At 41.9% G+C, this 25,788-nt stretch overlaps 1 protein-coding gene across 1 annotated transcript in view; it reads left to right on the top strand.

The window, feature by feature from the left end:
• The window catches only part of KIAA2012 (KIAA2012 ortholog), a 167,460-nt gene that overhangs the window by 17,092 nt on the left and 124,580 nt on the right, over positions 1 to 25,788 (top strand). Inside the window, 8 exon segments of the mRNA XM_043995853.1 lie at positions 9,203 to 9,354; positions 11,374 to 11,435; positions 11,437 to 11,539; positions 18,465 to 18,622; positions 20,633 to 20,822; positions 22,030 to 22,062; positions 22,065 to 22,112; positions 22,115 to 22,158. Coding sequence (XP_043851788.1) covers positions 9,203 to 9,354; positions 11,374 to 11,435; positions 11,437 to 11,539; positions 18,465 to 18,622; positions 20,633 to 20,822; positions 22,030 to 22,062; positions 22,065 to 22,112; positions 22,115 to 22,158 — 790 coding nt within the window.

The raw sequence follows: 25,788 nt of genomic DNA, 5'->3' as shown, positions 1-25,788 counted from the left end.
TCATTCCCCAATTTATGGTAATCTACTTTTTTCCAGATATTTTTTGCTACCACAAAAGCTGCTTTAAAAATATTTTCCTATATCCTGGGATCTTTGAGCTCTTTGGAGCAGTAGAGGCATGCAGCTGGTGCACAGTAGATAGAAGGGGCTGTTGGACCTGGAGTCAGGAAGACCTGAGTTCAAATCTGGCCTCAGATACTTCCTAGCTATGTGACTCTAGGCAAGTCACTTAACCTCTGCATTAGTTTCCTCAAGTGTAAAATAGGAATGATGACACAACAACAACAATAATAACATTTACTTTGTAGGGTTGTTGTGAGAACCAAATGAAATAATATTTGTAAAAAGTTGCTTATTATCATGATTAGTACATCCTAGGTGCTTATATAAACAGCTTAGGGAATTTTCTTGCATAATTTCAAATAATTTTTTAAGATGATTGGACCAAAAAAAAAAAAAAAGATGATCAGACCAGTTCATAGCTACAACAGGGTATAAGTATACATGTCTTAACATAGCTCCTCCTACACTTTCCATATTTTATCATAAGAGATGAAATTTAATATGGATAGAATATAGTCTTATGCTTGGATCAAAAAAAAATTGAAAAAAATTCCAGGTTTTATGGTACCACAGGGTAATAAAGTCAACAATGTGATATTTCAGCAAAACAAAAAAGGAAGAAGAAAAAGGTAATGTGATCAGTCTGCATTAAGAGATATAGTTTTCAAGATCTGGGAGGTGATTAGCAGTAGCCCTGCTGTACTCTGCCTGGTCAGGCACATCTGGGGTATCTTGTTCATGTTTGGGGCACCATATTTTAGGAATGACACTGACAAGCTGGAGATCAGCCAGAGGCCCACCTGGATGACCATGCCTTATGAGGATGGATTGAAAGGATTGGGGATACTAGTCCTGGAGAAAAGAAGATTTATGGAAATATGATCACTGACTAAGAATTTAAGGATTGTCATATGAGTAAGGCAACTAAAAGCCTGGGATGCTTATTGGTGGCCACACATACATAATAAAGCAGGAATGTGGGGACAGGAAGAAAATAATGAATTTTCCTCTTAGCTTAGCTTTTGTACTTGCTCAGATTTATTTGTAAGGCAAGACCCAAAGGGTTTGGGAGGCCTGAAGAAAATCATGATGTTCCAGACCCCCAAAGCCCTTTGTGGTTATTGGAAGGCAGCCCTGAAATTAATTTGAGGGGGTTGCATGTTGGCAATTTGATCACACTGACCCTCCCCCTCTGCATTATTTCTCTCTGTGTCTACTCTTCTTACTGATGGTTTGTGTATTTGTGAGAATTACCCAGATTGTATGAAGGAAAGTTCTATTGCTATTTTTGTAATTAGACTATTTCATTAAATGTCTTTGCATTAAAATAATTGTGTCCTTTGGAAGACTGAAAAAAGTATTGCTGTTTGTCCTTTGTTTTTTTGAAGAGGACCATTGGCATCATGAGTGTGATTCTTGACTAGGGAGTGAAATGGATCTGTGAGGCAGAGTTTTGCAAAGTCATCAGCCTCACTCTCTTTCTGAGTCATCGGAAGACCAGTGGCAAGACAAAAGTTAAGACAAGAGGGCACATTGGTAGGGACTAGTTAGTGAGCAATTCTGAGTGTTGTTTAAGTACACAGAGGACCTTAAATCTGGAGTGGTTATTCTGGGGACCTGGAGTGTGAGAGGGGGATGTCTCAGGTGCTTCATGGAATTATATATGTCCTAGAGCTTAGGTTGCAGAGGCGGATTGAGACTTGATGTATGGGAAAATTTCCTATTAGTTCTATCTAAAGTGCAATGAGATAACCTTGGAATGTTGTGGGTTCCCCCACTGAAAATTTTAAAGCAAAGTCTGGATTACTACTTGTTGGTTAGCTTGTAAAGGGGATTATTACATTCTTTTTCTGGCACGGGGAAGTCTAGATAGCCCCTTTCCAACTGTAAATTCTTCATGCAAGTTAATGAATGTTGTTGTGTTATTCAGTCGTGTCTGACTCTTCATGACCCCATTTTGGGGTTTTCTTGGCAAAGATACTGGAAACGGTTTGCTATTTCCTTCTCCAGCTCATTGCAGCAGAAGAGGAAACTAAGGCCAACAGAGTTAACTGACTTACCCATGGTCACACAGCTAGGAAGTGTCTGACCTAAAGCCCGGTATTCCATCCACTGTGTCACCTAGCTGCAAGGAATAAATGCATGAATTCAATTCTAAATTCTACAACACTTTGATAATTTTTAAATTTATGCCTTTTGTCCTTACATCACAATCATTTGCCTCCTCTCTCCAGAATGAAACCTCCCTCATGTGATGACTTCTTGTGTGGCCCTAATCTGCTTTCTCTGTTTTCCTTAGCCTCAGTACATCCCTCTTTTTATAAGGAGGATGATGAAATCAATTCCATTAATATCTCAAAATACACATGAGAAATTATTTTGAAAACTGGCTGCCTGCTACATATCTCTTACTGATATATCATTTCCACCTTCAACTCAATACGTCCAAAACTAAATTCATCATCTTCCTTCCATAATAGTCCCTCTTACTAGGTAGATAGATATTACTACCTTCAAATCCCATATGTCCCAAAACTAAATTCATCATCTTTCCCCCATAAGTCCTCCCTACCAACATTTCCATTTCTCTTCACATCATTATTTTCCAAATCACTCAGGCTTAAAAACGTCAGATTCATCTTTGACTTCCATTTCCCTCTCCAATCCCAATGTCCAATCAGTTTCTAAGTCCTGTTATTCCCAGAGCCATAATATCTATCACAACTGCCCCCCTTTTTTTCCTAATTCTACATCAGGCCATCCTAATGAAGGCTCTTAGCACCTCTCACCCGGGCCGTTCCAATCTCCTTCTAACTACACTTCCTTTCCTAATATCTTTCATGCTGCCCATATGAGTCTCCAAATATAACATTCTCATTACATAACTCTGCTAAAAACAAAACAAAACAAACTATGGCCTCTGGTATTCAGTGACCTCCATCATCCTGATTCCCATCCCCTCTTAGTATATATCTCATAACGATTCCACCTCATGGAATTTACACTCTGCCCAAACTGTACGCTTACCATACTTCTTCCTTGGTCTATTCTACCTTGGAACAGGCCTCACCAGCCATTGCCCCCCAGTCCTCCTCCCCTCCCCATAAAACGTCACCTAATGTTTCTGCCTGTTTAAATATTTCCTTTCCTTCAAGGCCCAACTCAGGTGCCCCTGTATCCATGAAGTCTTCACTGATTCCCCCAGATAGAAGATTTCTCTCTCCTTAAATTTCTCGTATTTGTGTGGACTTTTCTTCTGCCATGATCTCTCTCTTGTTTGCATCAGAGCTGTTATACATGTTATTCTTCCCCTCCCTAATTAAACTATAAGTTCCTTAAGCATCTATCTCTTCTCTCATCTTTATATCCAAGCACCCAGCTCGGCACTTTTTACACAGCAGGCACTAAATGTATTTTTGTTTTTGAATGGAATAAGGTTGGACAATACTTCAGGAGGGGAATAGCAGCCTCCCACTTCAGGCAAAAGTACAACTGAGGATCTCTAGCCCCCAGGAAAAGAGATTCCCCCAACTTTTTTTGGCAGTTGACTCTGCTATTGCACAAGCTACGTACAATAAAGCACTTTGCAACTCTGCTGTGCTCCAGAAATACTAAATAATGAGAATAATAACAACATAGGGCTTGTCCTGAACCCATACGGTGTGTCATCCCCATCCTTAAACTGACAGAGGCCTCTCTGGAGAGGTGGTATCCTGATGGGCCAGGGGAAACACTGGTAGAAGAATAAACAGGAGAAATAGCAATAGCAACATTTAGCAACCAGCCATCTCTAACTAGCGATGTCTCTAAGGCCTGTACTTCCCGGTTTGGGTTGGGAATTGGGAAACAAGACAGCCAATTGTAAGGTCATTTTGAATCTACCACCCCCACCCTCCCTTACTGTTTTTACATGCCTTTTGGAAAGGGCCATGAGAATTCTACATTGAACTGGCTGTTTTTTCCAGTCTCTTCATGCATCTCAATGGCACTAGGTACACACCTAGTACTATGTAATTGTCTAGACACTTGAAAGGTTACTCAATGCTCTGCACTGAGATCCCAAACATCCTCAAATGCAATTTAGACTTTCTAGTGATCAGAGCCATAGGCTGGCTCTCCGTAATCTGAACTAGCCCCATTTTTCATATTTATTTCATATTGCTCTTCTTCAAATCCCCGGTCACACTCCAATCCCTGCTAAACCCCTTCTCTGGGGCTCTGATTGCTCCCTCTCCCACTCTTTGAATTATATTTCTTTTCCTCCTACTCTCGAGTTTAAATCTACCTTAAGACACTTATCGCTTCTGTGACCCTGAGCAAGCCACCTCACTTTTTCTGCCTCAGTTTCCTTAACTATAAAATGAGGATAACAATAGCACTTAACTCATAGTGTTATTGTGGACAATCAAATGAGATATGTGTAAAGTGCTTAGCACAGTGTCTGGCATACATTAGGTATTTAATAAATGCTTGTTCCCTTCCTCCCTTCCCATACAAACCCTGAGATCTCATATTGCCATACCCTTACTCACAGTGTTCCTTATGCCTTAATGTCCTCTTACCTCTTTGCCTGTCAAGTTGCTATTTAACTTAAATGCTGTCTCTTCCACCAAAGTCTTCCCTCATGTCCCCTGATTGGTCGGGGTCACCCACCCTGGGACTTCAATTTGTTCTCAAACTTTCCAATGTATTTACAGCATCATGTTATATTATGTATTATCTCTACCTGTGTTGGTGGCTTATCCTTTTTTGGGGGGGCGGGCAATGAGGGTTAAGTGACTTTCCCAGGGTCACACAGTTAGTGTCAAGTGTCTGAGGCCAGATTTGAACTCAAGTCCTTCTGAATCCAGGGTCAGTGCTTTATCCACTGCACCACCTAGCTGCCCCCTTTGGTGGCTTATCCTTAATTAGGATCATAGATTTAGAGCTAGAAGGGATTTTAAAAGACCCCTAGGCTAACCCCCTCATTTTACAGATAAAAAAAAAAACTGAGACCCAGAGAAGTTAAATGCCTTGAAAGCTCACGCAAAAAGTAAGTCATTGAGCAAGGTATTAATATACATAGTGTAAAACACAGCACTTACAATTTGAGGAATTACAATCTAAGTGGGAAGGAGGTACATGGACTTCAAAGCTTTCATATTTAGTCCCGTAATGTGGACCGCGGTTTGAAGTTAGACCTGTGCCTGAACCCCAAGATAGAACTAACAGGAGCAAAACTAGGTAAATGTCACCTAATCCTTGTCCCTCTCCCCACAACCAGCACATCCTGACACATCTTCACCACAGTTTGATTCTAGGACATGTCTCTAGTACAGCCGAACTTCCTGTATTCCTCAGGGACACTTCTGGCTCCCCATCCCCACCAAACCCCTTCACTTGTGTTCTCCATTCTCTAGGTTTCTTAGTCTGATAGCTGTTATCACCTCCCACTCCCCTATCTCTGTAGCATTTCCATCTACAGTGGACATATGTGGGCTAAGGTTGAGTCCATGCTCGCCTCACCCCCACACCTTCTATGCCTGTGTTTTTGAAGCTCTTAAGGTCTCTCACCAGCCTTTCATGGTGTGAAGAGCTGAGAAAGATAGGAGGGGTCTCCCTGCCTGCATGGCTCCCTTCAGGATTTCAAAGCTCATAAAATCCGGAAGGGACCTTAGAGATCATCTCGTTGAGGGATCCTTAATCTTCTTCTGTGTCCTGAACCGCTTTGACAGTCTGGGGAAGTCCAGTGCCTGGCACAGTGCCTCACATAGTCAGCACTTCATAAATGCATGGTGACTGCACCCATTCTCAGAATGATGTCTGTTACCTACATCCATAGTTGAAGAAATTAACAAATTTCAGTTTAAACTTTAATGAAAATAAAAGTATAAATTGTTTTCCCATCTAAATTCACAAGCCCCCTGAAATCTATCGCATGGACCACTCAATCAGAATCTCTGATCTAGGCCAAGGCCTTGCTTTTGCTGATATGGGAAACTGGGGCCCGGAATAGATGAGTGACTTATTCAAGGTTACACAGACAGTAACAGAGTTGGCAGTGTTCTTTCCTCTAAACCCATCATCTTATGTGTGTGTTGGGGTGGGGGTTCAGGTTTTTTGTGCCTTCTTCCACTCTCTCAGATAATATCACATAGGTGATCACATAGGTGATCACATAGGTGGCTGTCCACACCATCTATGTGTAAAAACAACCTTGTTCGACCCCACTTGCTTTGAGTTTTGGGGTTTTTTTTACAAGTTCCATGTTCCTCATTCACAAGATGGTAGAGTTGGGAGGGAGCTCAGAAGCTGGTGTAGACATCAGCCCACATCTGAGAAGAATTCCTTTTTTTGAGGTTTTTCCCTTGTGTCCTAATTCTTCTTTCACAATATGACTAATGCAGAAATATGTCTAATGGGATTGTACATATGTAACCTATATCAGATTGGTTTGCTGTCTTGGAGAGGGGGGAGGAAGAAAAATTTGGAACTAGAAATCTTATAAAAACAAATACTGAAAACTATCTCTACATGTAACTGAAAAATAATAAAATACTTTTATGATTTTTTAAAAATACCAAAAAAGAATTCCTTGTACCGTATACATATACCCGAGAAGTGTTCATTCTGCATTTCCATGAAGATCCTTAATGAGGGGGAGCCCACTACGCCCCAATATCCCATTCTGCTTTTGGATAGTGCCGATTATGAGGTGGTTTTCCTTACATCGATCCTAAATTCACACCTTCTTTCTCCTTCAGGCAAGAATCTACCATCAGGGACCTTTCCGTGCTGTAGCCACAGATCAGGACATTTTTACAAACACCTCTTCCTAAGACAAACTACAGGCAGACAGTTTCTCATCAGCTAAATGGCAGAAGCTTTCTCGTCTGGCTGGAAGCTGGCAACCAGAAAGCTTCTCCTGTTCCCCTAGCACAAATGGGTTTATAGTTTCAAGGTGTGAATTGGTTCCACCAAGCAGCATAATTAAAGCCCAAGGTCAGCACTGGTTTTTCACAATCTAATTAAGCCAGCTTGGCACCTAAGCAAACAGACAACTAACTACCTTTCTCCTCTCACCTTCCCAGCTTGGTGTATCCCTAGCAAATTACTTTATTAGGTTAAGTCATATAGCTCAGAGCCTCGACTTTGGAGAACCCTCCAGTTGGAAGCTGTTTCACAATCTCTCTCCTTCCATAATAGTGGATTCAGGGTTTGGAAAAACAAAATTTAAAAGAAGGAATCTGAGCAAAGCCCTTCACAGAGTTTCTCCTATTTCTATGGAAAATCCAGGAGATGTGGGCTAGCCGATACTATGGCTTGGGAGATTTGGAAATGGAGAAAATGGCCACATCCAATGATAGTCATTAAAGGTTCAATGTTAGCATGGAAGGAGATCTTTGGTGGGGGTGCTCCTGGGATCTGAATTTGGCCCCAAGTCATCTAACATTGACAACTTGCCTAAAAGTACCAAGGGCATGCTCATCAAGTTAGCAGATAACACCAAGCTGGGAAGAGGAGCTAACACTTGGATGACAGAGGCAGGGTCCAAAAAGATCATGTCAGGCTAAAACATTGGGCCAATAAAATTTTAAAAAATAAAATTTAAAAAGGGGGCGGCGGGGGCAGCTAGGTGGTGCAGTGGATAAAGCACCGGCCCTGGATTCAGGAGTACCTGAGTTCAAATCTGCCTCAGACACTTGACACTTACTAGCTGTGTGACCCTGGGCAAGTCACTTAACCCTCATCGCCTCACCAAAAAATAAAACAAAAAAAAAATTAAATAAATAAAACATTGGGCCAAGTCTAAAAAGATTTAAGTTAATAAAAGTCATTGTAAGATCTCACACTTGAATTAGGGTTTGTTGGTTTTTTTAAATCAACTTTACGAATGCCAGGTGGGAGATAGTTTGTCTGAAAACGATCTTGGGGTCTCAGCACTCTGCAATATGAACCAGCAGTGAGATACAGGAACCCAAAGAGCTCATTTATTTTTGGCTGAATAGAGAGGCATGGGCTGGTAAGACTATGGAAGTGGTGGTCAAGTTGTACTCTGTCCTGCTTATGCTACATCTGTATTATTGTATTCACTTTTTGATGCCATAATTTAGGAGCAACATTGAAAAGCAGGAAACTTTTAGGGGATATCAGAAAGGCTAGTCAGAAGCCTCGAAATTATACCATGTAAGGATCAATTGAGGAAACTGAGAATGGTTAGCCTAGAGAAAAGAAAATTAAGTGAGCTGTGATTTCAGGGAAAGGATTCTGAGCTATGCGTACACGGGCTTGGAGTATGGCTTGATTAATTTTTAAACAATATTTTATTTTTCCTGATTATGTGCAGAGACAATTTGTAATATTCATTAAAAAACATTTTGAGTTCCAAATTATCTTCCTCCCTCTCTCCCCTCCTCCTACTCTAGAATGGTAAGCAATTTGATATAGGTTATAGATGGGCATCATGTAAAACATTTCAATATTAGTCACATTGTAAAAGAAACAGACCCAAAAGAAAAAATATCCCATTATTAATTTCATAAATATAACAACAACTGGGTTGAAGTACAGAATAACACTTTCACATTTGCTGAACTGTTCCTCATAATAACCCTGTGAGGTAGACAGACATCTGACAGATGAAGAAACTGAGGCATTTTAAGCAAATCATCCAGGATGGCACAGTAAGTGATGGAGGTGAGACACAGTCAGTAAGAGCTTCTCCCACCCCTCCTATAAATTAAATGGGGTGGTACATGAGTCGGACTAAAAGAACCTCTATTTACACTTAGGAAATAATTTCCATAGAGTGCGTTAAGTCACGTATTTTCTTCCAAGGAGTTTTATTCACTCTCTGATGTTCTATCTTAACTCAGGATCTGGTGTTCGTCATCCCTTTCAGACTCCCTCCAACTCCAAATTTGCTGGGCCTTGAAGAAGTTTCAGCCTGCAGTTTCTCAGTTTGTTGTTTTTTTTTTTATTTTTTTTTTGTGCTGGTTGGCGGAGAGATCACTCTTGTTGCCTTCAGGCATCTCTGGGGAGTTTCCCAAGATTATTGATGAGGGATCTGTGAACCCAACTGTTATCAGCTGCATGAGGCCTCTGAGCCCCTAACAGATGAGTTGTCTCTTGTCTGTTATTCCCGCAGAAGGATCAGAAGGGACCGGGGTTGGCAACCATACTTACATTTCCTAAGTAAGCAGGATAGCCAGACTGAACAACAGATCCGTCCAGGATATTCAGCCAAGAGGTACCTCCTCAGCCTTTTTCAAAATTGGACAACGGGCACTTTGTACAAGCTCCAGTGTTCAGGTCAGTGATAAGATTGGTGAGTGAGGGGAGGTAGGATAAACCCAACCCTAATATCCCATTGTTGTTGAGTCATTTTGGTTGTGTCTTGTGACCCCATTTGTGGGTTTTCTTTGCAGAGATTACTAGAACAGTTTGTCATTTTCCTTCTCCAGCTTATTTACAGGTGAGGGAACTAAGCAAACAGGGTTAAGTGACTTAACCAGGGTCACACAGCTAGTAGGTTGTCTGAGGCAGATTTGAACTCAGGTCTTCTGACTCCAGTTCCCAGTGCTCTGGTGCACTATGGTGCCACCTAGTTGGGCCCTTATGTCCCAAGTATTCTAAAGTTGAGTTGAGGACCAGGGTTCAAATTCCAGCTCTTCTACTTAACCATTGGTGACTTTAGGCATGTCATTGAACCCTATAGCGTTCAACTTCCTCATCTGAAATCAACCAGGTTAGTCTAGTTGATCTCTACTGTTCTCTTCCATATATAATCCTCTATTAAAACTTAAGGAAACAGGGGCAGCTAGGGGTACAGTGGATAGAGCAGTGGTCCTGGAGTCAGGAAGGACCTGAGTTCAAATCTGAAACTCAGACACTTAACACTTACTAGCTGTGCGACCCTAGGCAAGTCACTTAACCCAATTGCCTCAGCCAAAAAACAAAACAAAAAAAACCTTAAGGAAACAATATTACTGCCCATATCTAAGTATGGGTCAATTTTGCTTTAAATTAGGGGTACCAAACCAGTAGATCAAAATCTACCAACTTGGGGCAGCTGGTGGCTCGGTGGATAGAGCACCAGCCCTGGATTCAGGAGTATCTGAGTTCAAATCCGACCTCATGACAACTTAACACTTACTAGCTGTGTGACCTGGGCAAGTCACTTAACCCCAATTGCCTCACCAAAAAAAAAATCTAACCAACTCCCCCAGTGAGTCCACTGTCCACCAACTGCCAAGGAAATACAGCTGCCTTTGGCACCCTCCTCCATCCAGCCCACCACATCGATGGACTTTACCACCATCATTCTTAACAGCCCATTTGGACACGTCCCTATGAGCAACCTCTCCCCCTGCTCTGAGGTGATCTCAGAGCTTCAAGGAAGTAAGAAGTCACTTCTTTCCCCTTGCCAGAAAAGTTTGGGGACCCCCGTTATAAAGGTTGTCAATTCCCCAGTGGAAATGGCTCCAAAGTGAGGTGGAAACCCTGAAAGAAGCTCATTCTCATTGCAAATAAATAAAGGAATAAACAAATCGATACATACATACATACATAAATGAGCAATGAATGAACAAACTGAATGAATGAATGAAGTGAAATGAATGAATGAACGAATGAATGAATGAATGAATGAAGAGAAGGGGGATTGGGGGAGGGGAAACAGTTATGTGACATTGCTGTGAGTGTAGGGGGGCTTTATCCTTTCCTTCCTTTGGTACAAACTGTTGGACAAACAACCAAGGTCACACTTTATCAACTGACCTTAGCACGAACTATATACAACTTCCCTTAGATGCTCAAAAATCACCAGAGAATAATTTTTTCTCTTGCCATATAAGCTATGTTTGAGTGAAAAGAGGACAGCTGCCTTCCAAGGAAGTGGTAGCTAGGTTGTAACCTTGGGGATAAATATATTTAAGTGCCAGGCCCTGGGTTCTAGGTAGTCACATCTATTTAACCTTCATGAAATCTTCATAGACAATGTTAATATGTGGTTTCTAAGGTGACTTGCTATCTGCAGGTGTTTTTATTTGATCGTGACACCACTGGCCTAGAATCTCCCCCAGAAGGCAAAGATAGTTTGGGTTTAACAGAGAAGTGACCTCTTTTCCCCTTGGGCCCTCGCTGTCTTTGTGGTTCACTGGGATGCTAAGGATGCTGGGTCCAGATTTCTCTCTCACTGCCGGTAATCTAACCAGATCATTGGGGAACTGGCCAAAGTGATAAGGATTCCTCTGAGCATTCCCTCCCACCCACTTCACACTGTTCAAATGGTTACCCCAGCCAGATAACTGATATGCTCCATTATTTCAGGGTTTATCAGGGACCCTAGGTTGTTCCAGGACAAGCGGCTTTACTTGCCAAATCACATCAGGTAGGCAACAGGATCTCTCAGCTGTACCATCAAATACCATCCTCCTGCCTGTTTACCCTTCAGTCTCTCCTTTCTGGATTCAGAAAGAACAACTGGCGGATGAAGGTTTGTGGTGAACTTAGGGCTAGTTTTTTTTTTCAAATATATTTGGGCCTGTACCTTCTTTTAATGGCATTTCCCAAAATAAAGCCTAAGGATCTGGAATCTGAGTGACTCATTTGTGAAATTAATGGCCTCTGATGTTCTTGCCAGTTCTAACAATCTATATGTGTGGCAGAATGACGTGTTGAATGTTTCAGAAGTTGCTATCGCGGTAGTGACTTTGGTGGAAAAAATGTCGAGTGAAACCTGGAGGTATACTAAGGGGAAGGAAAGTACAAGACCAGGTACAATAGTATCTCTAGGGGAAAGACGAAAGAGTCTAGAGTATCATAAAGATTAATAAAAATAAACATTAATTGTGGGGAATGCTGGAAAGAGGAACCTTGAAGGGAAAAGAATTTAATTTGCTCATCTCCACAAACTTTAAGAGAAAAAAGCCCATTTTTTTTTTTTTTGATTTTGGTTTGGTTGGTTTTGGGCTTTTTGGTGAGGCAATTGGGGTTAAGTGACTTGCCCAGGGTCACACAGCTAGTAAGTGTCATTTGTTGAGGCCAGATTTGAACTCAGGTCCTCCTGACTCCAGGCTGGTGACTCTATCCACTGTGCCACCTAGCTGTCCAAATGTCCATTTTTTTTATTAAGATTTGCTGAGATGTCAAAGATTGGGATGAATGGAAGGATTATAGTCAAAGACAAAAGATTATCAGGAAAGACCATTCATCATGAGTTGTCCGTGGTCTACCATAGCTGGTTAAGTGGAGGAACTTGAATGAGAGCTAGTCTTGACTCTTAGGCCAGTGTGGTTTCTACCACTGGTAGTACCTATTTGTAGAGCTGCTGGCCCATACCACTCCACAAAGAAAGCCCAGAATCTTAGAAACCAGGTAGGCTGGTTGGCTAGATAATATCTGGAGAACTGGTACCCAATTCGGGGTGTTCCATTTTAGGAAGAACATGGACAGGCTGAAGTACATGCAGAGGGGTGACTAGGATGATGACGGGATGCTATGCCAAGCCACGTGAAGATCACTGGAAAAGAATTGGGAATGTTTAACCTGGAGAAAAGAAGACACTATAGCTGTCTTCAAGGATTTGAAGGACTATTGCTGTGTAGAGAGATTAGAATTATTCTACTTGCCCATAGAAAACAGAACAAGAAATAATGGAGGAAATTGCAAAGAGGATGATTAGGGATCGCTGTAAGGAAAAACTTCCTTTTGTTCTTGTTGTTCAGTCCTTTCAGTCATGTTCAACTCTTTGTGGCCCCATTTGGGGTTTTTTTGGCAAAGATACTGGAGCGATATCATTTCCTTCTGCAGCTCATTTTACAGATGAGGAAACTGAGGCACACAGGGTTAAGTGACTTGCCCAGCGTCACAACAGCTAGTAAGTGTCTGAGGCCAGATTTGAACTTGGGTCTTCCAGACTCCAGGACAGGCACATCCATTAAGAATTGTCCCAGAATGGAATAGGCTGCTTTGAAAGGTAGTGATTCCTCTTCAGTGGAGGTCAAGTGGAGGCTTGTTAAGAAGATCATAGAGGGAATTTTTGGACCAAAGTGGGTTGAGTTAGATAATCCTCAGAATTCCATCCAGTGGTATATGTGGGGAAAATGTTTCTCCTTTTCAACGGACACACTCTTAAGTTAAATCAGCATTATTAACATTTCTCCTTCACTTTCTTAAGTCTAGAAAATCAACAAAACAATCTATTCAGCCCTGACTTTTAGCATTTGCTTGGTTTTCTGAAGTGTAAATGCTCTCACTGAAAACTTAACTATTAGCTCTCTCTCTTTATTTTTTTGCGGGGCAATGGGGGTTCAGTGACTTGCCCAGAGTCACACAGCTAGTCATGTCAAGTGTCTGAGGCCGGATTTGAACTCAGGTACTCCTGAATCCAGGGCCAGTGCTTTATCCACCTGCACCACCTAGCCGCCCCCAACTATTAGCTTTCAAAAACCAGTCCTTCAGCTGGCTCAGCATACCAATGATCCCTCCCATCTCAAAGATTCTGTGATCTAAATCAGTGGTGTCAAACAAATAGAAGCAGGACCACCAATCCGTACATACATAAGGAGCTCTGCTGGCATATGTTGCCTTAGTTTTAAAATGTAGTGTTATTTGGGGGGCAGCTAGATGGCGCAGTGCATAAAGCACTGGTCTGGATTCAGGAGGATTTGAGTTTAAATCCGACTTCAGACACTTGACACTTACTAGCTGTGTGACCCTGGGCAAGTCACATAACCCTCATTGCCCCGCCCCCCCCAAATGTAGTGTTATTGATGTTTTATTGTATTTTTACTTATTTTATTAAGTATTTCCCAACTATATTTTCATCTGGTTGGGGGACTGTGGAAGGGGGGTACTTGCCTGCCCTATAGGCCACATGTTTGACACCTCTGATCTAAGTGCATAACTAATGTCTATTAGCTCCTTAGAACTCTGTCTTGAATTTCTGGGACCCCAGCGAGGAATCCATTTGTAAGAAATTTCAGGAGGAGATAACTTTTCTTTTTAACTGATAAATGGCACGTTTAATATGAGAACATATTTGATGCAGATTACTAATTGATCTTACCTTTTCATGAAGAGTACCCTCTTTTTGGGGCAGCTAGGTGGCACAGTGGATAAAGCACAAGCCCTGAATTCAGGAGGACCTGAGTTCAAATCCAGCCTCAGACACTTGACACTTACTCTGTGACCCTGGGCAAGTTACTTAACCCTCATTGCTCCATAAAAAAAGTACCCTCTTTTCTTTCATTCTTAACTTTCCCTTAAACAAAGGGTTCCCTGCCCTTCACTGTGATGATCTCAATGGCCATTTCTGTAGAATCACAGGGTACCCCAATAGTCCACTACCGTTCCTTAGGGAAGGAACACACAATGAACTATCCCATCACTTTAACCCTAAGTGGAGAGGAGCTATTAGGACTTGCCTAACTGTTGGAAGAAGTCAAGGGAGGATGAAGAGGCCAGGAAGGAAAGAGAGATAGACTTCATACCAGCCCCCAGTTTATCTGCTCCAACACATCACTTCTGCCTAATTGGAAGACGAGAAGCCCCATGAGGCAAAAAGCACCTTTTACATCAGTGGAAACTCACCTAAGTTCACCTCAGTCCCCCTCTCCTTCCACTCCTACATCAAGGACGTTCTTTTGGATTTTTTTTTTTTTGGTGTGATATAGTGATACAAGGCCTTGTCTTTTGTTTCCAACATCCTGGGTCAGCCTGTTGTGATTAAGCGCAAGCAAATGAAACAGGTGGTGATGTTTACTAAAAAAAAAATCCAGCGACAGATTAAGCTATTTGTTCAGTCCCACCTATAGCAATCTGCCACTGGACAGACCTCTCTCCCTGGTCTCACTTGGAAGAAAATTGAATGAGGTGAGGGGTCATTTGGTCACCATTTTACTTCCTCTCTGTGTTTACAAGAGGACTGGTTTGGGCCACGTTTTTTCACCACGAAAGCTCTGGAGATTCTGGCCTGGCACCAGGTGAAATATCAGAGGACCAGTATGAACAAGTTAATTCATAGATCACAGGGCTGGGGGGCGCGCGGGGGGACGGTTATGCCTATTCTAGGGCTTTGCTAGAGATGGTCCTGAAACCACCCCATCTCCATGGAGTCTTCTCAGACCAAAAGCCCTTTATTATGTGCTTCCTATGTGCCAAGCACTGTGCTGTGCTAGAAATACACATTTTTTAAAAGACAGTCCCTGCCCTCAAGGAGGTTACATCTATGGAAGGAGTCAAACACCAAAAGGGCCATGGTAGGCAAGAGAGATACTTTGGTCTGGAAAGTTATGAGAATGGTGAGTGGGATGCTAGGGAAGTAGACTGATGTACTCCCAACAATCATCCAGAAACAATGACAGAGATGATTTAATCACGATTAAAAACTGGATTGGGGGCATGGGGAGATTCTCAGGAAGTCTACAGTGGACATGACTGGAGAATCAGGAGTGAAGTGAAGAGGACTATATTTTTTCCTTAAATAATTACTCAGGGGGCAGCTAGGTGGTGCAGGGATAAGTGCCAGCCCTGGATTCAGGAGGATCTGAGTTCAAAATCCAGCCTCAGACACTTGACATTTACTAGCTGTGTGGACCCTGGGCAAGTCACTTAACCCACCATTGCTCCTGCAAAAATAAAAAAATAAAATAATTACATAGGAACAATTGTCACCAGTCTGGAAAGTAGGGCTCCAGAGAGGATGTTTCTCTGGTCGGCAAAAGCTCTTAGTGGTGGTTGTTCAGCCTTCATTCTTGAAGCAGTTCCCAATGACATCAGAAGGTGATGTCTTGACTTGCAAGTGAATTGAAAGTGAAGCAGAAACTGTGCAAAGTCACCAGCCTCACTTCTCCTCTGGAGACAATCTGGGTCCAGTGGCAAGATATAGATCAGGGTGACTGGAGATGCGCCCTCCCCGCCCCCCCCCCCCCCCCCCCCCCCCCCAGCAGGACTGCAAAGACTAGAGATGGCTAGAGAGCTGGAACAAAGTGGTCTGAAAATGTCCCCGAGCTCTATCATATTTCAGAGAGAGCCGAACCCTAGTCAGACCTAGTCTTTGGTGCTAATGGCAAGCCAAACTAGCTTCCAAAGTGGGATTGGAGAGCAGGGGTAGGAATGGGGCAATAACAAACAGATACCAGGCTCAAGCCGATAGAGTCCAGGCTGCCGAATGAGGATGAGGACAGACAAGGAGGGGATGCTCAGAAGAGGAGACAGGGAGACAAGAGGAAATGAGAAACATCATCAGAAAGTCAGCACAGCTACCTTAGGACGGCCTCGGGTCTGAAGGACAACCCCCACAATGTTTTAAGGCTCAACCCCCTGTGAGTGGAGGGTGTGCTGAAGGTTGGCTCCAAATGACGGTACGTTTGCCAGATTATTTCATCTATAAATCTACCTTGAGTAAGTGATGAAAATCGCTGCAGGACCCTTTAAACCACTGTTGAAAGATTTGTTAACTGTGCTTCAGTCATCTGTTGACTCAGATCCTTCCTGCAGATAAAAAAAAAAGGTAACAGTGTAATTCAGAGATTCTACACAGTAATAATATCTTAGGGTTGAGAGCCAGACGGGACCTCAGAGATTATCTGATCTATCCCCTCATTTTACAGATGAAGAAACTGAGGCCCAGTTAAATGAAGTGCTCTTGCCCAAAGTTGCAAAGTAGCTAATGGCAAAGTTGGGATTCAATCCTCCTCTCTGCCTCCAAATTCAGAGTTCTCTCAACTATGCCACATACAGTGGTTGGTGGTGCAGTGGCTGAAGCACTAGGTTGAAAGTCAAGGAGGGTGTGAGTTCAAATCCAGCCAGAGATACTTACTACGAGTTAAGGCTAAAAATTCTAGCTAGTCTGGCTAAAATATCTAATGAGTGGTCGCCAATAAATTATAAGCTTTAGCAAGAGTTAGACTTTTAAGCATTTATTAAGGAGAATAAGAATTTGGTAGAAGAGAGAGAAAGGCCTAATTCATCTATCTATTAAAGGGAGAGCTCATTTCTCGCTCCCTTCTCCACTGGAGTCTCAGGAAAGAGCCTGAGTCAGAGCGCCAGGCTCCTCTTCTTCCTCCACAAGCAAACGTCACTTCCTGACGCCAAAGAAAAGATGCATGGTCTTGCCCTCAAAGACCTTCACCTCATGGGGGAGCTTTTCTACAGTAGGTCTCCAGCAGGTGGTGTCATTCCAATCGTTACACTAGCCTGTGACCCTGTGCAAGTCACTTAACTGGTCAACCTCAGTTTGCTCATCTGTAAACTGGGGGTAACAATAGCACCTACTTCCCAGGGTTGTTGTGAGAATCAGATGAGGTAATGTTGTAAAGTAGTTTGCAAATGCTAACTATTATTGTTAGCAAGCAAAAAAAAAAAAATAGTAGCAGCCAACCAAGTAGAAGCTTATAGCAAACTGATTTCACTGACTATGGGTTAGGGCTGACATTCATCTATCGAAAAAGCATAAGAATTGACTGCGGCTAATTTTTCTGCATGCCCTCAAATAGGTTCCAGACTTTGGCTTCCTTCTTTGTTAAACTATTTGTTTTCTAACCTCTTCTGCTACTACTCCTATAGCTGATAATGACGATAATAATAATGATAGCAATAATTATAGGAATACTAATAAGGAAGACCAAAATTAATAGGGTAGTAATTAATTAATAGTATTTGTTTAGCCATTTTTCAGTCGTGCCTGACTCTTCGTGACCTCATTTAGGGTTTTCTTGGCAAAGATATTGGAGTGGTTGGCCATTTCCTTCTCCACCTCCAGACGGAGAAAACTTGAGGCAAATTAAGATTGTAGCAATTAATAATTAATTATAGCTAATTAATAGTATGAAATACTAAAATTAATTGTGCTTGCACAGAGCAGGTACTTAATCAACTTTAATTAATTGATTGATTAATATGAGAGAAGCACTGGTGGAATCTTGGGGGGGGGGGAGTATTGGACTTGGTGACAGAGGACCAGTTTCCCTACTTCAAACTTGGGTGATCGGAGCAAATCTTAGTTGTTCTGGTGCTCTGGTTTTTCATTGGCAAAATGAAAGGTTAAGCTCAGTGATCCTATGACATTTTCTAGTTCTCACATTCCAGGGGCAGATGATGATGATGGTAAATAATAATCAATGAAGAAGAAATAACTCACATTTATTAAGTGCATCAAGGTTTATAAAGAACATAGTCTTCACAACCCTTTGAAGCAGATCAGAAGAGCAGAGAGAGATGGAGACAAGGGCATAGTGGGGGAGAGCCTTTAAATGTGAAGATGTGCTGTTTACTTTGGATATGAAAGTGATGGAATGCCAGTTGTGGAACTAAGAGTAACAGCAAGCTGGCAGCTCTGGGAAACCAGCTTAAGCCCAGCAGCCTCCACCGTGCCCATCTGTTCTGTTCTCTCTACTGATCCACTGTCTGCCTTCCAGATGAAAGTGACCTTGATAATGAGGGATTGGAAGAGAGTGATGCGGGGAAAGAAGGTGCCAAAGCTGAGAAACACCAGGAGGAAAAGGTCCCACTACCCCCGCTGAGACAGAAGCCTCCAGGGAAGGTCGATTGGCTGGAGGATGAAGCCTGTGCAGAGGTATCATTTCTAATTTCCTATCTGCTATCTTTTATGATTCTTTCTGACTTCTGATTAAATGCTATTCCTCCTCATTAGAAGCTACTTGGGGCTTCTGAGCATTTTGGCCCTTCACACAGTATCAGAAAGCATATAATTATTCCCATGTAACTATGGGAAAATGTTAACAAGGACCTGTAACTAAGGAAGAAGTATATATGGTGGAAAGGGTCAAGAGTCAGAGGACCTGAGTCTGAATCCACCTATGATACTTACCCATCTGTGTGACCTTGGAAAGACAAGTCACTAAGTTCCCCCAGGGCTCGATCCTCCATATGTAAAAAGGGGGGCTGGTTAAATGGCACACTGTGCTCCCTTTCAGATCTTTAGCTATGATCCTGTGATTTTATCAGGGGGAAAATCAATCAATGACTCGACAAGCACCTACTATGTGTCAGGCACTGGGAATACAAGTACAGAGAATGAGATGATCTCAGTTGCTAAGGTGCTAAATGGGGGGAACAAGAACATATAAAATATTTACAGTATAAATATAAAGTTAATAAATATAATGTAATTTAGAAGGAAAGAGAGCAGTTGAAAGGATCAGAAAAAGGCTTCATGCAAAAAAAAAATGGTACTTGGACAGTGAGGTGGTGCAGTGGATAAAGTGCCGGCCCTGGATTTAGGAGGACCTAAGTTCAAGTCCAGCCTCATACATTTGACACTTACTAGTTGTGTGACCCTGGGCAAGTCACTTAACCCTCATTGCCCTGCAACCCCCCCCAAAAAAAATGGTACTTGTATTGCATAATAAAGGAAAAGCAGAACTTTTTTTGAGGTAGAAGTAAGGAAGGACTGCATTCTAGGAGTGAGGATGGTCAGTAAAAAAGCCTGGAGATGGGAAACAAACATGTGTGAAGACAAGACCAATTTAGCTGGATCACAAAGTGTGAAAGAGAAAAAGTAAATGTCCACTTTGTCTGGAAAGAGAGTTTGGAACTTGGCTGTGCAGGGTCTTAAAGGCCAAACAAGAGAATTTACATTTTATCCTAGAAACAATAGGAAATCACTAGAGTTGATTGTCACGGCTAGGTATGTGATGGAGGAAAATCACTTTGACAGGAATTTGTTCTTGTTTGTCCTTCATTCTCGAAGAGGACCATGGCATTGGGATGATGTCATGACTTGCTGTGAATTGGATTTAAATGAGGGAGGGCTGTACAAGGTCACCAACCTTACTTTCTCCTCCAGAGCCATCTGGGTCCAGTGGCAAGATATACAACAGGATGACTAGAGATGACCCCTGCATGTTTAAAGCAAATGGAGTTAAGTGACTTGCCCTGGATCATATAGCTAATAAGTGTCTGAGGTGAGATTTGAACTCAGATCCTCCAACTTCAGGGGCCAGTGCTTTATCCACTGCATCACCTAGCAGTCCTGCTGGGTCTTTGTAGAATGGGCTGGAGAAAGGAGAGATTTGAAACAGGAGGTCTAATGGGAAGCTCTCACAATCAAATAGGCAAGAGGCGATGAGGGTCAGCAAACCCATCTCTAACTTAGGGTGTGTATGTTCGTAGATTCATAAAATCATGGATTTCGATCTGGAAGGGGCGAGTCTTAGAGAGTTGCCAGACATTTCGAGAGGTTAAATGACTAACCCTTAGTCATATATTAAGTTAGACGTAGGAAGTGCTGATAGAGAAATGCCTGAAGTAATTATACCAGGACAATTTAGCTTTAAATCATAATGCTTAGAGGGGCAGGACCCATATCTGTTTAAATCTTTCAGTCCAACATATTGTCCTAATTGATGCTGATAAATATTTTCAATCGTGGTAAATAGCAGCAGAACAGAACATCTGAGTGAAGGGGAACTCACTCATGTCCTTCAGACATAATGGGGGGAGGGGGCGATATGTGATCCTTAATTCCACTAGTCAAGCAACAGTCTGGTTGCTGAAAAGGGGATACTTTTCACGGATCCTCCCGAAAGCATGTTTATAATTATGCGTGTCTGCTGTTTCCTAGGATGCATGGATGGAGGCTCACCAAGGAACGCCAGCTTTAAAAAAGAGCCAGGGACACCGCGGAAAGTCCCACCCACCTTTGGGGAGTGACTCTTTGTTTACTGACATCGAAGCTTCTCAGTTCCCAAATCAAAGATCTCACAGTACATTTTACGGAGGCACCTTCCCAGACAGAAAGACCTACCTCAGTGGTAAGGAACACAAGGGCCCTGTCTCTAGGTCAGTGTAAATCTGATTGCCCTGGAAAACCAGAGAGATACAGAACATACTACTTTGTCTTGACCCCTATCACTTCGGAAAGAAGACAAAGCAAGAATTCCAGGAAGGAGGGGGTTGGAATTCCTGTTGGTTGACTAAGAGGCAAGAATAGTTACAGTGGAGATACAGTGTTGGACTTGGAATCTGCAAGGACTAGATTAAAAGCCCCAATTTGGACACCATTCTAGCCATGTCGACTTGGGCAAGTCACTTTTTTGTTTGTTTGTTTGTTTGTTGTTTTTTTAGTGAGGCAATTGGGGTTAAGTGACTTGCCCAGGGTCACACAGCTAGTAAGTGTTAAGTGTCTGAGGCCAGATTTGAACTCAAGTACTCCTGACTCCAGGGCCAGTGCTCTATCCACTGCGCCACCTAGCTGCCCCCGGGCAAGTCACTTTTAACCTCAGTTTTCTCATCTGCCAAGTGGGGGCAATAATACCTATTAGTATCTACCTCACAGGGTACTTGTGAGGCCCATATCAGAAATAAAACATTTTACAAACTTCAAAGCACTATGTAAATGCCTATCATCATCATCAATTATGAATGTTAATAGTTATTGATTAAATAACAAATATGAATTAAATAACAAATCTCATTAACTTATTTGTTATTTAATAATATTTAATTATATTTACTATTATAGAAGTTAAGTTACAATTATAGTTAACTTGCATTTATTAGTAATAATAAATTTTTTAGGTGAACATCTCTCTCCTAATCACCCATCCAGCATTTCTCCCACCCAACAGACAGTTGAAGGTCCAAAAATGATGTCCTGAGCCTTCCTGATGTCCGTGACATCACTCTCTGCCTTTCTTCTAGAGAACAGAGAACTAACACACCCACCTTTCACTCCACCACCCATCACAAACAGGTTCTCATCTGTATCTTACCCTCGTCCCTTCTTGGTTGGAAACAATCTCTCTTCCTTTGTGCTTCACTGTTTGCACTTTCGTATTCTCTCTGTATTATGGGTATTTGTGTCCCCTGTATTCTCTCCCTGCTATTGGTTGTTCGTGAGGTCAGGGAACACATCTTAATCATCTTATTCCCCAGAGCAAGTAGTACTATGCTTGGTACACAGCAAGCACTTAATAAATGTCTCTCGGGTAAGTTAATCTTCTTTTGTTTGTTCACAAGGGAACCAGAAGATCTCCAAAAGCAGACACCAATTGTTCCAGAACTTCCGGTTGAAAAATGTGTCTTACCACCTGTTCAACCCACATCAACGCAGAGCCAAATGTGCCTAGAAAAGTAAAGAAAAAAAAGGTTCGTTTCAATAAAATTAATCAGGATTCAGACATTCAGTGAATATGGTTCTTGTTTTCCTAAGATCAAAGATTTTAGAGCTAGGTGAGAAATTGGAGGCCATCTATTCCAAAGCCATCATTTTACAATGAGGAAACGGAGATTCAGAGATTTTATGTGACTTACTCAAGGTCTCAGAGTTAGTGTCAGAGCAGGATTTGAATCCAGCTCTTCCTGATTCCAGAGGAGCACTCTACTCATTGAAATACTTTGATACAGTCAAAAGAACATTGACGGGGCAGATAAGTGGCACAGTGGATAGAGCACTGGCCTGGATTCAGGAGTACCTGAGTTCAAATCCAGCCTCAGACACTTAACACTTACTAGCTGTGTGACCCTGGGCAAGTCACTTAACCCCAATTGCCTCACTAAAAAATAACAAATAAAAAAAAATAACATTGGCTTTGGAATCAGAGAGCCTGGGTTCATATCCTGCCTTTGTCACCTACAATCTGATCTTTGGCAAGCCCCTTTGCTTATCTGCCTCAATTTCATCATCTGTAAAATAGGGGCTTTAGACTAGATGGCTTCTGAGGTCTTTTTGAGCTCTACATCTAGGAATATAACCCTAAAGGTACATATCTCCATGGAGAGAGAATTAGTCTCTTTTAATACTTAATTTGAGGCAGCTATGTGAATTTGGGACAGCTAGGTGTCTCAGTGAATAGAGCACAGGACTTGGAATCGGGAAGACTCATCTTCCTAAATTCAAATCTGGCCTCAGACATTTACTGGCCATGTGACCCTGAGCAAGTCAAGTCACTGGACCCTGTTTGACTCAGTTTTCCACATCTGTAAATAAGCTGCTGAAGGAAATGGCAAATTACTCCAATATCTTTGCCAAGAAAACCCAAATGGGGTCACAAAGAGTGGGGCATGACTGAAAAACAACAAAACAACAAAATACTTAATTCACATTTAACTGAAACGAATTCTCAGCAGTTTCAAAAATTCTTGATGATTCCCCCAAATTCATCATCTAGTGGCCATTCTTTTTTGATGAGCCGACTAAGTTAGCCTTCTAATTAATAAGTAGCCTACATATTCTAGTAACAGCCAGAATAACCCAGACACCTCTTCGATACAATGACACATAAGTATAGGACTTCAAGGAAGAAGTAAATACAATGCAAATAGTAAAACTGGAAAAAAAAAAGTGGACTGACTTTCAATCTGTCCCTAAATAGCTAACATTTTATATGGTTCTTTAAGGTTAGCATCTAATGTGAGCCTTACCACAAACCTTTGAGGTTAGGTGCTCTTATTACCCCCATTTTCTAGATGAGACATTTAAAGTTATGATACAACTGTCATCTTAGTAACAGCAATAAAATAGCTTTTCAAAAGGACCAGAGGGACTGGTTAGGGTGGGTTAGAGGTCAGGAGGGAAGGGGGAGGGTTACTTGGAGTGGGGAGAGACGGGGCAATATGTTGTCCACATAGGAACTTGAGCTTGTAGAAACTGACCTTTGTCAAACCTGAGCTCTCCACTAAATCCTGGGAAACTTAAATCTGGGAGTGGTTTTGAGCTCAACTTGGTGTCACTTTCCAAAACTTGAGGACATATGTTTCTTGTCCAATGAAAGAAAGCAGATAATCTATGGAGCCAAACATTGGTTCACCTGCTGCTGCCCAGCCCCATTTCCATGAGTGATAGGTCAGTTTAAAGCCTGACCCCATATTCAGTTTCAACTTTGGTTGATTTGGGGGTGGGGTGGGAATTTGTTTCAGAAGTGGCCCTGAGAGTCATATCCAAACTGAATAATCTAAGAAAACTCTAGAAGCTGGATTTGCTCCCCACCACTCTCTCTCTCTCTCTCTCTCTCTCTCTCTCTCTTCTCTCTCCTCTCTTCTCTCTCTCTCACACACACACACACACACACACACATACACACACACACCAGCAGCTTAGGCTAGTGGACTTTCCAGTAGCCTTGGATGTGTGACCACAGACAAATCTCTCTGACCTTCATTTTTTAAATTAAAAAATAGGGGGGCAGCTAGGTGGCGCAGTGGATAGAGCACCGGCCCTGGAGTCAGAGTACCTGAGTTCAAATCCGGCCTCAGACACTTAACCACTTACTAGCTGCGTGACCCTGGGCAAGTCACTTAACCCCAATTACCTCAACTAAAAAAATAATTAATAAATTTAAATTTAATTTAATTTAATTTAATTTAAAAATGGGAATAAATATGCCAACGTAACCTGGTAAATAGGAAGAATGAAGATGTGCTTTGTGAAGATATGCTTTGGAGTCAGAGATGTGGGTCTAAAATCTGCTTCTGTAACCTTGGGCAAATCACTTCTAGCTCTCCAGGCATCATTTTCTTCTCCCTCTGTAAAACAAGGCAATTGGACTAGGTGATCTCTAAGGGTCTTTTCAGCTCTCCATCCCCTGATCCAAACCAGGAAAAGACGTCATTAGGCAAGAGGAACAGAAGCACCACCCCTCTTCTATCGCCAAGATTTATGGAATGAAAATTCTCCTATTCACTATTAAAACTACAAATTCTGTGTGTTTTAATTGGGACGAAGAAGTCAGGTTTAGGATGGACTGTCAGACAAACCTGTGCACAGTTCGAGCGGATGGTTTTGATTTCTACTTGGAATCCTAAATGCATTACTTTTGTCAAAGAAATTAGGCCAACTCTGGACTCAAAGAGTGCAGTTGATGGTCATTGAGCACCTGTGTTGTCATGTCTCCAAAGTATAAAGAACTTATGTTGCTTGTATTCAGCTAATAATTTTCTTAATGTTTCACCAGTGATAAATACTAGCCTACACATTTGAGGTTGAATTACCTTCCTTGTTCAAATTTAACTTCATTAGAAGTTAACACACAGCTATGGTTCCTATTTCTTCCCCACCCGCTTTTCCCCCACCCCCTGCTTTTTTTTTTTTTTTGAGAATGAAAAAAGTGTATGTTTTTCCTCCTGTGAAACTGAGCTCCCTGAAACCTTGCATTAAAACATTTCTGAGAGCAGAGGACCATATGTCCAAAATAGCAAACCAAAAAGAAGAAATTTTCAGTAACTTCTAAATAATTGAAAACAGAAGGTTTTATTACTATCTCTATTCCACATTTTTTTTAAAAACAGAAGAAATCTGGGCCAAGCCTGTGACTGATTCTTGACACTCAGGGTTTGTTTTTCCAGCTATGTTCATGTTAGAGAAACAGTAAAGTCTGGACACCCTGGCAACAGGGATGTTGGTCTAAACTCTGAAAGAATGGAGAAGAGTTAGCCACCTAGAAAAGTAGACTGGAAGGCCTAGGTTCTACTTAAAACTCTGCTGCTGAGCGGCTGGATTTGGGACTAGTTGCTCAATCTCACTTCTTCTCAGTTCCCTCATCTGCAAGTGAAAGGGAAAAAAAATAGTTTCCTCTCAAAATTGTCCTAAGATCATGAATTCATTCTATCTGCCTGTGCTGAATTAGACAGGGCTTCTTCATTACTCCTATTTTACAATTAGGCAAACTGACACTGGATGGTGTCTCATCTAGAGTCAGAACTTAGAGTGCCTGACCCCCAGATTTGGCTTTCTCACATTAGCTATCTCACATCCACCGAAGCTGCATTAGAATAGAGATG

This window comes from Dromiciops gliroides, chromosome 3 (assembly GCF_019393635.1).
Source record: "Dromiciops gliroides isolate mDroGli1 chromosome 3, mDroGli1.pri, whole genome shotgun sequence".
NCBI lineage: Eukaryota > Metazoa > Chordata > Mammalia > Microbiotheria > Microbiotheriidae > Dromiciops > Dromiciops gliroides.
Note: the sequence above shows the minus strand (reverse complement) of the source record. Positions and strands in the feature narration are given on the sequence as shown.